This window comes from Coregonus clupeaformis, chromosome 13 (genome assembly GCF_020615455.1).
Source record: "Coregonus clupeaformis isolate EN_2021a chromosome 13, ASM2061545v1, whole genome shotgun sequence".
Lineage (NCBI taxonomy): Eukaryota > Metazoa > Chordata > Actinopteri > Salmoniformes > Salmonidae > Coregonus > Coregonus clupeaformis.
Window position 1 is genome coordinate 46026122 of NC_059204.1, and position 14915 is coordinate 46041036.

General features: G+C 45.4%; 1 protein-coding gene across 2 annotated transcripts in view; it reads left to right on the forward strand.

The window, feature by feature from the left end:
* Nucleotides 1-1345: 1345 nt before the first annotated feature.
* LOC121579606 (pecanex-like protein 3) overlaps nucleotides 1346-14915 on the forward strand; it is a 34307-nt gene continuing 20737 nt past the window's right edge. Inside the window, exons 1-17 of one of the 2 annotated variants that reach the window (XM_045224463.1) lie at nucleotides 1346-1581; nucleotides 2735-3209; nucleotides 3949-4157; nucleotides 4346-4451; nucleotides 6266-6305; nucleotides 6426-6521; nucleotides 6677-8425; nucleotides 8716-8845; nucleotides 8954-9123; nucleotides 9383-9440; nucleotides 9529-9679; nucleotides 12224-12381; nucleotides 12601-12754; nucleotides 12944-12976; nucleotides 13094-13265; nucleotides 13381-13491; nucleotides 13600-13801. In XM_045224463.1, coding sequence (XP_045080398.1) covers nucleotides 3057-3209; nucleotides 3949-4157; nucleotides 4346-4451; nucleotides 6266-6305; nucleotides 6426-6521; nucleotides 6677-8425; nucleotides 8716-8845; nucleotides 8954-9123; nucleotides 9383-9440; nucleotides 9529-9679; nucleotides 12224-12381; nucleotides 12601-12754; nucleotides 12944-12976; nucleotides 13094-13265; nucleotides 13381-13491; nucleotides 13600-13801 — 3692 coding nt within the window. In that variant the 5' untranslated portion in view covers nucleotides 1346-1581; nucleotides 2735-3056. The remainder of the gene's footprint in view (nucleotides 1582-2734; nucleotides 3210-3948; nucleotides 4158-4345; nucleotides 4452-6265; nucleotides 6306-6425; nucleotides 6522-6676; nucleotides 8426-8715; nucleotides 8846-8953; nucleotides 9124-9382; nucleotides 9441-9528; nucleotides 9680-12223; nucleotides 12382-12600; nucleotides 12755-12943; nucleotides 12977-13093; nucleotides 13266-13380; nucleotides 13492-13599; nucleotides 13802-14915) is intronic. The other variant, XM_045224464.1, reaches the window with a different exon arrangement.

A 14915-nucleotide genomic window follows, 5' to 3' on the forward strand; every position in this document is an offset into this window, starting at 1 on the left:
CACAAAGTTGGAAGCACAGAATCGTCTAGAATGTCATTGTCAGCCGTTGTTGCTCTTAGACGTTTCCACTTCACAATAACAGCACTTACAGTTGACCTTGGCAGCTCTAGCAAGGCTTATGTAAGGAAACGGAATAGAGCTAAGCACAGGCACTGCTTTCCTACAGAAACTGGGAGACAAATTCACCTTTCAGCAGGACAATAACCTAAAACACAAGGCCAAATATTCACTGGAGATGCTTACCAAGATGACATTGAATGTTCCTGAGTGGCCTAGTTACAGTTTTGACTTCCAGAGTTACTCTTAGGAGTTCAGCTTCTTCAACTTCAACAATGCTTTTGGTTTTAGATGTATTTCAGACCAGTTTGTTGTTAATTACCCATTCTGACACTGACTGTAACTCCTTGCCAAGAGTCTCAGTGAGCTTACTGGCTGTAGGTGCTGATGTGTAGAGTGTGCAATCATTAGCATACATAGTCATTTTAGCTTTTTGTAAGACAGGTGGCAAATCATTTGTAAAAATAGAGAAGTGTAACGGCCCAAGGCAAATGCCCTGAGGGATACCGCACTGTACATATCTGATGTTGGAGAAGCTTCCATCGAAGAACACTCTCTGGGTTCTATTGGATAAGTAACTCTCCAACCATGTGATGGCAGGTGATGTAAAGTCATAACAAGTGAGTTTTTTCAATAACGTCTAAGGCTGCACTGAAATCAAACAAAGTTAAAGTTATGGTCAAAGAACAGTAGTCTCAGAAATCCCAGACCTAGGGCTAGAGAGACGATGTTGGGACCAGCATTCTATTATGATTTTTTTGGGGGTTGTGAATATCACATCAAAATTATATTCCTCATGTGCTCAGTAATGTGAGAATAAAGTGACAATAACATTTCCCCCCTAAAGTTCCAGAACTTCCAGACCTATACAGATATTCAAGGGGGAAAATGTATAATAACCAAAAACTGTAATAAGAACTGTGTGGAAACTTTTTGGAAGAGCTTTTATAAAGATGCAGAATGGCATGATCATGTATCAGCATCTGGCAAACAATCTTCGGTTATCATGCGGTGCTGATTGTCATGGCAACCAGTTTCTTTGCAGTCTTTTTTTGATTTTGAGGCTTTGCTTTATGTCCACAAATTGTAAAAGTTGTTTGTGTAATGTCTTTGATAATGTACTAAATACATGAAAATAAAGGTAAGCGCTCTAGTTCTTGTGGAAGTATAGCTAGCTAGTTTACGTACATATTAGAAGAAGAATGACTAAATGCAACACGACCAAAATGACACTGTAGAATGCCATTCTCTTCCTGTGTGGGTGTTTGCTTCCGGTGTGAATGAGCGAATGATTGTAGCCGCTAGCGAGCTAACGAAAATGAGCTTTTTAAAGCTAGCTAGCGAACACATGATAAGGGCAATGACGCAAATCGGTACAAACTGCCAGTTTCTCTTAAACAAAAAGTAGATGTCTACTGTGTCTTTCCAAAGAAGAAAGACCATCATCATCTGAAAACAATGATAGCCAACTGTGGTAAGCTAGCTTGTTAGCTAGCCAACTGTACTAGTTAACAAACCGCAGTGGTAAGGAAAAATCCGAGATTCTTTAGCTAGCTAACGTTACTGCTCACCACGGAAGATAAGAGGCAAAGCAGCTAAGGGAGTCGTTGATAAACAATTTAATATAGTTATCACGAGAGTTTACGAAGTTATTTTAGCTTGTTAGCTAGCCAAACACTCCGTCTCAATTATGATAGCTAATTTAGCGTTGGCTGTTTTATTTGATGTGGCCTAACTAGCATGCTAATCGAGCGTTCATGTTTGCAAAGTGAAATAGCCCGTTTCTGTTCGAAACAGGGATCTTTCATGATGTGATTGCTGCCAAAGCTCTATGTCAGCCATTCTGTTTAATCCGAAACATTATAATGCATTTGTTTATAAGTATTATCACGAAATTACGAGTTGATGTCTTGTTTTGGAAGCACAACTAAGGTTAGCTAGCTACGTAGCAATGGTTGGCATATAGCTAGCTGCTAACTAACTGTTTGGTTATAGCTAACGTTAGCTTGTATAAGTGTTTTCAGTTGACAATTCAGCTAGGTAGCTTGCTCTGTTTGTTGGTGGAGTGCATTGGTTGGCATATAACGTCTGGAGGAAATTGTTGATAGCTAAAATAACATGTAGGCAACTGCTAGCTAGCATTACCTAGCCAGCTAACATAGATAACAGTAAATTACGTTAGATTGTGTATATCAATCAGTAGGTGACAGGATAGTGGGAGTATTGTTGGCCTTGAAGCTAACGTTGTAGCTACCGAGGAATTCATGAAAAATAGGATTCCTAGTTAGTTGACTTATGAACTAAGTTACCTAATGGATAATGGGTAGCTAGCTAGCGTTCTGCATTGACTGATTCAGATACTTTAGGGTAGTAGTATACATATATCTATGGAGTATCATTGCAGGTGATTATTATGATCATCTCTCAGGATTCATAAAGCTTCCGATCTCATGAGGTTGAGGACTCCAAATACATATCTAAAGAATTGAGTCCAACCTAGTTACGGCTCCATCTCTGAGTAGGAGCATTATTATACTTGTCTGTGACATTAGAGAGGTGCTCAGCGTCTTACTCTGAAGGATGTTATCAGGACCTACTCTTAATTTATTGAAGTGTGACTCAAAATGCTGGAAATGTGTGAAGAAACCAACCAAAGCAGTTGTGATTTTTCTTCCAGATGAATGTTGTTATTTAATCAGTGGGTCACCACCAGTGTGCCAAAAAGTAATTCTCCAGATAAAGCAAGGATTACTTTTTTGCAAGAACTGCACAGCAAAGCAGCCCAGTCTGGATCAAGAACATGCACAGTCTCCCTTGAGAAACACTAAGGACTATACACCAGAAAGTGAAGAGGACTGTCTTCAACTGACTCATTAACTTTTCATCCTCAATGGAAGTGCCATTGTAGATACGTGAACGGGTGGCTAAAACTGGATCGTTTGGAGCTCCAGCCTTAGAGGAAACCTTGGAACCCTGGGTTGGCTGCTCTGAGGGGGACGATGGGTTCCCAAGCTCTTCAGATACTGCGGCAGGGGGTGTGGGCTTCGCTCACAGGAGGCTGGTATGTGGACCCCCATCAGAGCACGTTCTCCAACTGCTTCCACCTGTACCTCTGGATCTTTCTCCTGGCCTTCCCTTTCCTGCTCTACATGGTGAGGATTCAAATGATTTCTGTAGATAAAGGGTGGAAGAATTCCTTTTCTCTAACTGAATTGACTGGATGTCACGTTAGTCATGCACTTTTTACATACTGCACTAAGAAATGTGTATCAGCCACTATTCAGGTCAAACTGGTTTTATCATAGGACAGGAGAACAGGATAATGCTGGTAATGTAGTCCCCTGTAGCTCAGTTGGTAGAGCATGGCGCTTGCAACACCAGGGTTGTGGGTTCGTTTCCCACGGGGGGCCAGTATGAAAATGTATGCACTCACTAACTGTAAGTCGCTCTGGATAAGAGCGTCTGCTAAATGACTAAAATGTAAATGTAATAAAGTGGAACAGAGCGTACCATTTCCCCTCCGTATTCAAAACAGTATTTTTTTCACACTTGATGTCCTATTCCTTCTCTTTACTTTAATGTTTAAGCTTTTGTGGTCAAACATGTTAGTATTTGCTCTAGTGAAGAGTGTTACCTGTAAACCAGGCCTGTTATGTCCTTTCAAGCTGTCATGTCTATCATCTTTGAAGAGTGGTCCTTCCTTGTCTGTAATATGATGCCCAACATGTCCATGTGCCTGCCTATCAAGGTGGACCATTTGTTGTTAGTTCTTTTACTGGTATTGAGAACAAGGCGTTGTTTCACTACCCTCATCATGGGCTAGCCTACTTTAATTCCCAGCTCTGGACTCAATCTTTCTTCTCCCCTCCCCTCTTTCGTCCTTCCGTCCAGTCTCTCCCCCCCAGCCTGGTTGTGGCAGGTGTGTACTGTGCTGTGGTGGCGGCTTTCTTCACAGCCATAAAGGCAGTGAACTTCCGCCTCCATGCCATGTTCGACCTGGGGGAGATAGTGGAGAAGAGGCAGGCCTCGCTCATAACCGACGCCCCACGGCTAGAAGAGGGGGATGATGGGTCAGGAGGCCACGATGGGAACCAGCATGGGTACTGGCCGAGATTTCCAAATCCTAATGGAATCCTTTTTTGTCAAATCATGTCAAAACAAGATGTCATTCTATGTACATCCGAGTGAAGAAGCTCATTTATGTTGATGCTTTGAGGGCTGTTATTTCACATGATTGTGGACAGATTTGAGTGTTATGTTTTCTCATGTTGGTATGTTCCCCTCTCAGGGACAGCAATGTTGGTGTGGAGATGACTGTGTTCAGAAAGGTCAACTCAACACCTCCAGTTCGCTGCAGCTCCCAGCACTCTCTGTTTGGACTCAACCAGGTGTCGGTGAGGACTGCCTTGCGTTTACACCATATACAGTGCCCTCCACAATTATTGGCACCCCTGTTTAAGATGTGGTCGAGGACTTCCAAAAATTCTCCTTTTTTTTTTAAACAACATAGAATCCAAATGCAAAAAAAGAGAAAAATCCAACCTTTTATTTAAGTACATTACTTTGGTAAAAAAAAAAAAATTACACATTTAGAATTTTTTTTTGTTGAAATCATGTGTCCCACAATTATTGGCACCCCTGATGTTAATACTTTGTACAACCCCCTTTTGCCAACAAGACAGCACTTAATCTCCTCCTATAACATTTCACAAGATTGGAGAACACAGAGAGAGGGATCTTTGACCATTCTTCTTTGCACAATCTTTCTAGATCATCCAGTGTCCTGGGTCCTCTCTTATGCACTCTCCTCTTTAGCTCGCCCCACAGGTTTTTGATTGGGTTGAGGTCTGGGGACTGAGATGGCCATGGGAGGACCTTGAGTTTGTGACTGCTGAACCATTTTTGTGTAGATTTTGCAACATGTTTTGGATCATTATCCTGCTGAAAGACCCAATGACGACCCATCTTCAGCTTTCTGGCAGAGGCCATCAGGTTGTTATTTAAAATGTCCTGGTAGTTCAAAGCGTTCATAATGCCATGCACCCTAACAAGGTTCCCAGGGCCTTTGGAAGAGAAACAGGCCCACAGCATCACAGATCCTCCACCATACTTCACGGTGGGCATGAGGTGCTTTTCGGCATACTCATCTTTTGTTTTACGCCAGACCCACTTAGAGTGTTTGTTGCCAAAAAGCTCAATCTTTGTCTCATCTGACCAAAGCACACGATCCCAGTTGAAGTCCCAGTGCCGCTTAGCAAACTCCAGACGTTTACGTTTGTGAGTGTTAGTGAGAAAAGGCTTTTTCCTTGCATGCCTCCCAAACAGCTTGTTGGCATGTAGAGAGCGTCTGATGGTTGTTTTGGAGACTTTGTGACCCCAAGATGCCACTCTTTGATGCAATTCTGTGACAGTGAGCTTAGGACTTTTTTAACTTCTCTTACCATCCTCCTCACTGTGCGTTGTGGCAAGATAAACTTGGGACCTATTCCAGCCTTGTTTGTCACTGTTCCAGTTGTTTTAAACTTCTTAATGATTCCTCTGACTGTAGATACGGGCAAGTTAAGGCGAGTGGCTATTTTCTTGTAGCCATTGCCTGACTTATGAAGGTCGACACAAATCTGCCTTACTTGAATGGTGTGTTCTCTTGTCTTTGCCATGTTGACAAATGGGTAAGAGAATTAGGCCTCTGTGTCACGTCATATTTATACCCCAGGGAAACAGGAAGTCATGAATTACTAATTAAAAGTTCCTAGATACCCTGACCAACTTTAGCAACTACAGAAAAATATATATTTTTAAAAATCAATTAAAATTTTCAGCGGAATTGTTAGGGGTGCCAATAATTGTGGGACACATGATTTCAAGTTTTTTTTTTCCTAAATGTGTGATTTGTTTTTTTACCACCAAAGTAATGTACTTAAATAAAAGGTTGGATTTTTCTCTTTTTTTGCATTTGGGTTCAATGTTGTTTAAAAAAGAAGGAGAATTTTTGGAAGTCCTCGACAACATCTTAAACAGGGGTGCCAATAATAGTGGAGGGCACTGTATATATATATATATATATATATATATATATATAGTTCCATGCAGCAATCTGCGCACTTCATGCACAGGAACATGAAATTATTGGGTTGTTTAATCCCATACAAATTATTTATATTCCTATGATATTCATTCTTAATCTAACAAATTATTGTTTTTTCCTCAGGAGTTTTTGCCTCAGCTTGATGACAGTGGAGGCTCCAAGGGTATAGTATTAATCTAACCGCAGTGTATGGGTTGGTAAAGCAGATCTGAGTAAGGGATGCTGTGTTTTTTATCCAACATGGGCAACAGTGTAATTTAGGAACTGCTTCTTCTCTTCTCAGATATCAAGGATCTGATGCGAGAGCAAGGCAGCAATAACTTGATTGTCACGTCAGCACACCGGGAGGTCCTCCGCCACAGCTCCCAGGACCCCATCCGTAAGCACAGCATTACACTGCAAATAGATCTAGAATCTTTTGTCCATGTGCCAAATAGTGATATGAAGTTTATTTAATCCAACACAAAACAATTTAGCTATGTTTGTCTTTGCTTTGGCATTTGTGTACTTAGTTTGGACTTTTACTTCTTACAGATGTTGCCAACGTTGCCAGCATGGTCCAGTCCTGCTTGGCTGCTGCTCTAGGGGGAGAGTTCCCTGGCCTAAGGGGAGTGGGAGCAGGGATGTCAGGGGGATTTGGTAGCTTACAACCTGGGGAGTGCATCTCCATCCCCCCCTCCCCCTCCAGTCAGGAAGACGGAGGAGAGAAGGGCCAGTTGGAAGAGATTGAGGGGATGCTGGAGCAGCTGTCCCAGCAGAGTCCTGACGAAGATGTGATCGTGATGGGGGCCTACTCCCCCCTGGGCCCCTCTGCTGATTCGGGGAGCCTGGGGGACGCTCCCATCAGCCCCCTCATAAAGAGCAGTCTGAGTGAGGAGCTAAGTGAGAACCTGTTGGGGCTGGGCCTTGACCCCGTGGCCTTCGCCCCAGGAACAGAGCACCCAGGCAGCCGCAGTGGGGTGGCCATGGCTGCCGGCTCCACAGACAGCTGCTTCAGCGGGGGCGGGGCGGCCACGGACCGCGAGACCCTCAGCACCGTCAGCAGCTACCGCAGTGAGAAGACTGACTCCACCCAGCTGGAAAGCCCTTCACTCAGCCTGCCACGGAACATAGACTCAGGGACCCCAACCTCTGCCCCAGCCCTGGGCACCAATACCCTAGAGCCAGCAGAGGAGCCAGTGCTGCAGGGAGGAAGTGATACTGACGACCTGTCGGACAGCGAACTGCTGCACTCCCCTGCCAAAGAGCGCTCTCTGGGCCAGGAGCTTGATAGGACACTAGTGGAAGGGGAGGACTTGCCCCCTGTCCCCTCAGATATTGCACAGCCCCCCTCCCTCCAGGACTCATCTCCCTCCAGTAGTGGGCACTCAGAGTCCTGTGATCTGGACAGGAGGGTTCCCCCCCTCCCCCCTCCGAGGCAGGCCAGCTCGGTGCCGTCAGGGCTGGCCCTGGGTCTAGTGTGTTCTGAGCCTGCTCTGCCCGTCTCCTCCACCCCCTTCCTGCACTCTGAGCAGCCCTCTCTGCAGGCCCAGCAGGTGGTGCGCCCCAAAGACTTGAAGCTGCTGCGGACCGGTGGGAGTAGTGTGGGCCACCGGCCTGGCCGCAGGAAAGCCCCTCGCAAGCGAGGTGGAGCGGGAAACAGCAGCTTTGACTGCGGCTCCTACAGGCGTCACCATAACCACGGGCAGCACAGAGACTACATCCCAGTGCGCAGCCGGCTGGGGGCTAAGGCCTACAGCGAGAGCCTGTTTGAGGACTCCAGTGATGAAGATGACGGCAGTGACATGAGCGCCGGCTCCAGTCTGGGCTCCCAGAGACGCTACAGCTCTGACGATGACGATGACGACTCGAGCTCCTCTACCTCCTGCTACTCCCCCGACCTCGCTAACGCTGGCATTACGAACCCACCCCCCTCCTCCACCCAGCTGCCCACCCCCAGGGAAGGAGAGTTGTCTGAGATGGCTGGTCCCTCGTACTCCCAGAGGGCTCAGAGGTCAGCTAGCACGGCTAGTGCTAAGACTCACGCCAGGGTGCTCAGTATGGACGGGGCCGGTGGGGGCCACACTAACACTGTGGCCCTGCCCTCCACCATGCTGACCTCCTCCACCCCTGCTCCACGACCCCTCACCGTCTCCAAGTCAGACCTGGAGGCCCGGACCAGCCACACAGATGGCTTCCCTGGAACTCACCACCACCGCCTGGACTCTCTGGGAGGCTCCTGGGCTGGCAACCAGACGGGCTGGAGGGCTGGGGAACTGGTGGAGGAGGGAGCTGTGGGGGGAGGTGAGACATATTATTCTCTCTAACTCTGGGCCTTTATTCATAAAGTGTGCTGAGATAGGATCAGGTCGCCCTGACCATTCATTATAATCTAAAAGGCAAAACTGATTCTAGATCAGCAACCCTACTGATAAACAGTCCAATTCAAGATAGAAAGCTCTGAAATGTGAAACTGTTTCATTGAAAGACTGATTGTTTGCTATATTTACTCCATTAATCAGGGTCAGGTATTTCTAGAACTCAACATCTGAAATGAACATCCTTGTACTCATGTGAATATCTGCTGCCCCCAGCTCTGGCCCCAGAGGAGGGGGGCAAGCGGGACTCGGTGAGCAGTGTGAAGAGGACCCAGGCCATCCGCAGGCGACACAACGCGGGGAGCAATCCCACACCACCCCCCTCTACCATGGGCTCCCCACCCAGGTTGGTCCAGTCAAACACTTCCACACCAACACTCTTGATATATGTCTTATGCCAATCACCTCTGTATGTACATGCTACGTAAAGCCCATCTCCTGTGTCTTCCTGTAGTCTCCAGGACCTCCAGCGTGCCCGTACCTCCTCACACTCGCGCACCCGGACCCTGCCCTCTGCCTTACAGTTTGCCACATCACTACTGCTGCCCCGCGGGGGGGTCCACGAAGCCTCTACCTTCGACGACACCACAGAGGGGGCTGTGCACTACTTCTATGACGAGGGCGGTGAGTGTGTGGGGATGCTAGGCTGGGGCTAGCTTTAGGGAAGGGAAGAGTTAGAATCTTCGTCGGGGGGAGGGGGGGTGGGGGGGAGGCATTGGGCAGGTGGAAGGGGGGCCCTCTCCTTTTAATAAACTTAGCCTGAAGAGAGCGAGAAATAAGCCCCTTTGTTCGTGGGCTTTACTGAGGCATTCATGTATTTAAATGTGCAATGCAAATGATTCTGTCCTAGTTTACAGTGTAGTTGATGCTTTGTTTTTTTCAGGAGTGAAGAGATCGTACACGTTTGGACCTGCTGGAGGCGGTTATGAGGATCCAGTGGCGTAAGTGTCTCTCTCTGATGAGCGTTAGGCTTTTTGCTTGAAACTGATTTTGATATGTCTGAGCCCCTCCCTCTTCTTCTCCTCTCAGGGAGCGGGAAAGACAGTCCCAATCCTCCAGCTTCACCTCCACTGATGTCCAGGAGGGGGCCCCGGTGCTCACCATGCTCCAGCCCAGGCCTGTGGTTCTGCAGGGCATGCAGGTACGCAGGGTGCCCCTGGAGATGTCAGAGATGCCAGAGGTGAGAGAAACACCATTAGAATTTCTGTTTCAACAGCTTTGTTCTGAAGCTGTATCCGTACCCATTGGATGCAGTGATCACAATATAGTGGCTATATCCAGGAAAGCCAAAGTTCCAAAAGCTGGGCTTAAAATAGTGTATAAGAGATCATACAAAAGATTTTGCTGTGACTCTTATGTGGATGATGTTAAAAATATTTGTTGTTCTGATGTGATTAATAAGGAGCATCCAGACGCTGCACTTGATTCATTTATGATATTGTTTTGACTGACTGTTAGAACTGTTAAGGCTCCATGGATTGATGAGGAATTGAAAAATTGTATGGCTAAAAGAGATGGGGCAAAAGGAGTGGCTAATAAGTCTGGCTGCACATCTGACTGGCTGACTTAATGCAAATTGAGAAAATATGTGACTAAACTGAACAAAAAGAAGAACACCAAGAGCGTTGTGCCAGTAACCGAAAGGTCGCTGGTTCTAATCCCCGAGCCGACTAGGTAAAAAATCTGTCGATGTGCCCTTGAGCAAGGCACTTAACCCTAATTGCTCCTGTGAGTCGCTCTGGATAAGAGCGTCTGCTAAATGACTAAAATGTAAATGTAAGAAGAAACTGTATTATGAAGCCAAGATCGATGATATTAAGAATGATGGGGAAAAAACTTTTGAGTACTTTAAATTATGGACAGAAAGACAAATTCAACTCCATCTTTCATCGAATCAGATGGCTTATTTATAACAAAACCATTTGATGTTGCCAATTATTTTAATGTTTACTTCATTGGCAAAGTGGGCAAACTTAGGCAGAAAATGCCAACAACGAACAGTGAGCCATCGTAATCATGTATAAAAAATAAAAATAAATAATGAAAGAAAACATTGCAAGTTTGAATTTTGTAAAGTTAGTGTGGGAGAGGTGGAAGAATTATCGATCAATAATGACGAACTTCCTGGCATTGACAACTTAGATGGAAAGCTACTGAGGATGGTAGCTGACTCTATAGCCACTCCTATCTGTCATATCGTTAATCTGAGCATAGAGGAAAGTATTTTGTCCTCAGGCCTGGAGGGAAGCCAAAGTCATTCCGCTACCCAAGAGGGGTAAAGCGGCCTTTACTGGTTCTAACAGCAGACCTATCAGCTTGCTGCCAGCTCTTAGCAAACTGTTGGATAAAATGGTGTTTGACCAAGTACAATGCTACTTCTCTGTAAACAAATTAACAACATACTTTCAGCATGCTTATAGAGAAAGGCACTCAACATGTACTGCACTGACACAAATGACTGATGATTGGTTGAAAGAAATTGATAATAAGAAGATTGTGGGAGCTGTACTGTTAGATTTCAGTGCAGCCTTTGATATTATTGACCATAACCTGTTGGTGTGAACTTATGTGTTATGGTCTACTCTTTTCTATTTTTACCAATGACCTGCCACTGGCATTAAACAAAGCATGTGTGTTCATGAATGCTGATGATTCAACCATATACTTATCAGCAACCACAGCTAATGAAGTCACAAACCCTTAACAAAGTGTTTTGGAATGGGTGGCCAGTAATAAACTGGTCCTGAACATCTTTAAAACTAAGAGCATTGTATTTGGTACAAATCGATCCCTAAGTTCTAGACCTCAGCTGAATCTGGTAATGAATGGTGTGGCTGTTGAACAAGTTGAGACTAAATTACTTAGTGTTACCTTAGATTGTAAACTGTCATGGTCAAAGCATATAGATTCAATGGTTGTAAAGATGGGGAGAGGTCTGTCCGTGATAAAGAGATGCTCTGCTTTTTTGACACCACACTCCACAAAGCAAGTCCTGCAGGCTCTAATTTGTCCAGCCATGTGGTGAAGTGCTGCAAAGAAATATCTAGTTAAGCTGCAGCTGGCCCAGAACAGAGTGGCATGTCTTGCTCTTCATTGTAATCAGAGGGCTAATATGAATACTATGCATGCCAGTCTCTATTGGCTAAGAGTTGAGGAAAGACTGACTGCGTCACTTCTTGTTTTTAGAAGAAACATTCATGTTGGAAATTACAAATTGTTTGCAGTCAACTTCCACACAGCACTTACACCACTTTTTCACAGTACCAGGTCCAGAACAAATTTAATGAAACGTACAGTATTATACAGAGCCATGAGTGCATGGAACTCCCTTCCATCTTATATAGCTCAAGTGAACAGCAAACCTGTTTTCAAAAAAACAAATTGAGCAACACCTCACGGCACAACGCTTCTCCCCCATGTGATCTTCTTGTTGTGTGTATGTACTGACATGTATGTGTAACTGATAGATGCGCGCACACACAATGTATGTAAATTGTAAAGTATTTTGTCTTTAATGTTGTTGTTTTTTATATGTTGGACCCCAGTAAGACTAGCTGTCGCTACTTGTTTCTAATGGGGATCCTAATAAATCAAATCAAATCAAAATCATGTATTTCAGACAAATTAACCCTCTGGACATTTATTGTATATTCCTGTAAATGTGGCTTTAGTATTTTATCAAATATGCATGATATTTGACTCGAATCCCCCTCTCTGTCTCTAGTTTGACCTGGACCATGAGTCTCTCCATGAGTCCCAGGAGAACACGCTGATGATCGAGGAGAAGGCCAAGCCAAAACAGTACTACCGCTTCTGGGTGCTGCCAGGGAAGTGGCTGAGGGTACGCTACGACCGTCTGGCCCTGCTGGCACTACTGGACAGGTGAGACACAGCAGCTAGCTAGTTTATCTCAGTGGTAATATGATCCAATGTTTGTCATCTGTATTGAGGAGGAAGCCATGGTTCCATTAGAGGTCTGTCTATACTGTGGAGTGACAGTGTTAGGGTTACTGCTAGCTTTCTCAAAACTCTGGATTTCTGGATTTTGCAACCCTGGACAGTGTAAATGACCTCCTGTCCTCCATTGTGTCTGTCCTGTAGGAACCGTGGTGTAGGAGAGAATGTGTTTGCGGTGGTGCTGGCCAGCATGGTGGCCTTCCTGGGGTTCCTGCTGCTCCTGGAGGGCTTCTTCAGGGACATCTGGGTCTTCCAGTTCTGCCTGGTCATCGCCAGCTGTCAGTACTCACTACTAAAGGTACACAACACAAGTCATAAGGATTCATTACAGTTCTACTCACATCCTATATTCCCATTTTATTAGTTTATACAGTAAAAGAAAATCAACTGCCGACGCATTTGATGAAACCGTAATAGACCAGTGTTAACTTGAAGTAAACTAATGTGTTAAAACGTTTGAAATTACACTTTGTCTCTCCTTCCTCAGAGTGTTCAACCAGATGCAGCCTCCCCAATGCATGTAAGTGGATGATGTCATTCAAACATCTGCCTTGGTCATTATCAAGTTAGTAACCAATCCATTGTTGATTTTTGTTTTGATGGCACAACCTGATGACTGTCTGGTCTAACCCATCAGGGCCATAACTGGATCATTGTGTACAGTCGGCCCGTCTACTTCTGCCTGTGCTGTGCTCTCATCTGGGTGTTAGACCTGGCAGGGCGCTCAGGCCACCTGCAGCCCTTCTCACTCTACGGCGTCACCTTCTTCTCCGCTCACTTCCTGCTCTGTGCCAGGGACGTGCTCATAGGTCAGTCAGTGTTAGCCACTTTTAGCTGTGTGCTTTTATTTCTTTTGTAATCATGTTGTGACCAACAGACTCATTCACACCCTTTCTCCCTCTCTATCTCTTTCTTCCCCCTCAGTGTTTGCCTTGTGTTTCCCTGTCATTTTCCTGTTTGGCCTTCTACCTCAGGTCAATACCTTCCTCATGTGTCTGCTGGAGCAGGTTGACATGCACATTTTTGGGGGAACAGGTAAGACAGGGCCACACGGTGAGACATACACTGTAATTCACAAAGTAATTTCTCTGTTTTTTGTCGAGTGATGCATGTTGACCGTGTGTGTGGTGTTTCTCTCCACAGCCACCACCAGCCCCCTGTCGTCTCTTTACAGCCTGTTACGCAGTGTGCTGGTGGCCGCGTTGCTCTATGGATTCTGCCTCGGTGCTATCAATGCGCCCTGGGAACATCCCCATGTGCCAGTGCTGTTTTCAGTGTTCTGCGGCCTGCTCCTGGCCCTCTCCTACCACCTGAGCCGCCAAAGCAGTGACCCTGTCATCCTGTGGTCAGTATACCTCTACTCTTTAGTGTTAAACGGCGTGCCGAAACGTCTGTATTTTTTTTTCTCGATACTACAACATGAAAAACAGTCCGGTATTACAATTATTGGGGGGGGGGGGGTTGATCAGCTTTAATTTTACAGATATATATATATATATATACACACACACACAGTGGGGAGAACAAGTATTTGATACACTGCTGATTTTGCAGGTTTTCCTACTTACAAAGCATGTAGAGGTCTGTAATTTTTATCATAGGTACACTTCAACTGTGAGAGACGGAATCTAAAACAAAAATCCAGAAGATCACATTGTATGATTTTTAAGTAATTAATTCGCATTTTATTGCATGACATAAGTATTTGATACATCAGAAAAGCAGAACTTAATATTTGGTACAGAAACCTTTGTTTGCAATTACAGAGATCATACATTTCCTGTAGGTCTTGACCAGGTTTGCACACACTGCAGCAGGGATTTTGGCCCACTCCTCCATACAGACCTTCTCCAGATCCTTCAGGTTTCGGGGCTGTCGCTGGGCAATACGGACTTTCAGCTCCCTCCAAAGATTTTCTATTGGGTTCAGGTCTGGAGACTGGATAGGCCACTCCAGGACCTTGAGATGCTTCTTACAGAGCCACTCCTTAGTTGCCCTGGCTGTGTGTTTCGGGTCGTTGTCATGCTGGAAGACCCAGCCCCGACCCATCTTCAATGCTCTTACTGAGGGAAGGAGGTTGTTGGCCTAGATCTCGCGATACATGGCCCCATCCATCCTCCCCTCAATACGGTGCAGTCGTCCTGTCCCCTTTGCAGAAAAGTATCCCCAAAGAATGATGTTTCCACCTCCATGATTCACGATTGGGATGGTGTTCTTGGGGTTGTACTCATCCTTCTTCTTCCTCCAAACACGGCGAGTGGAGTTTGGACCAAAAAGCTCTATTTTTGTCTCATCAGACCACATGACCTTCTCCCATTCCTCCTCTGGATCATCCAGATGGTCATTGGCAAACTTCAGACGGGCCTGGACATGCGCTGGCTTGAGCAGGGGGACCTTGCGTGCGCTGCAGGATTTTAATCCATGACGGCGTAGTGTGTTACTAATGGTTTTCTTTGAGA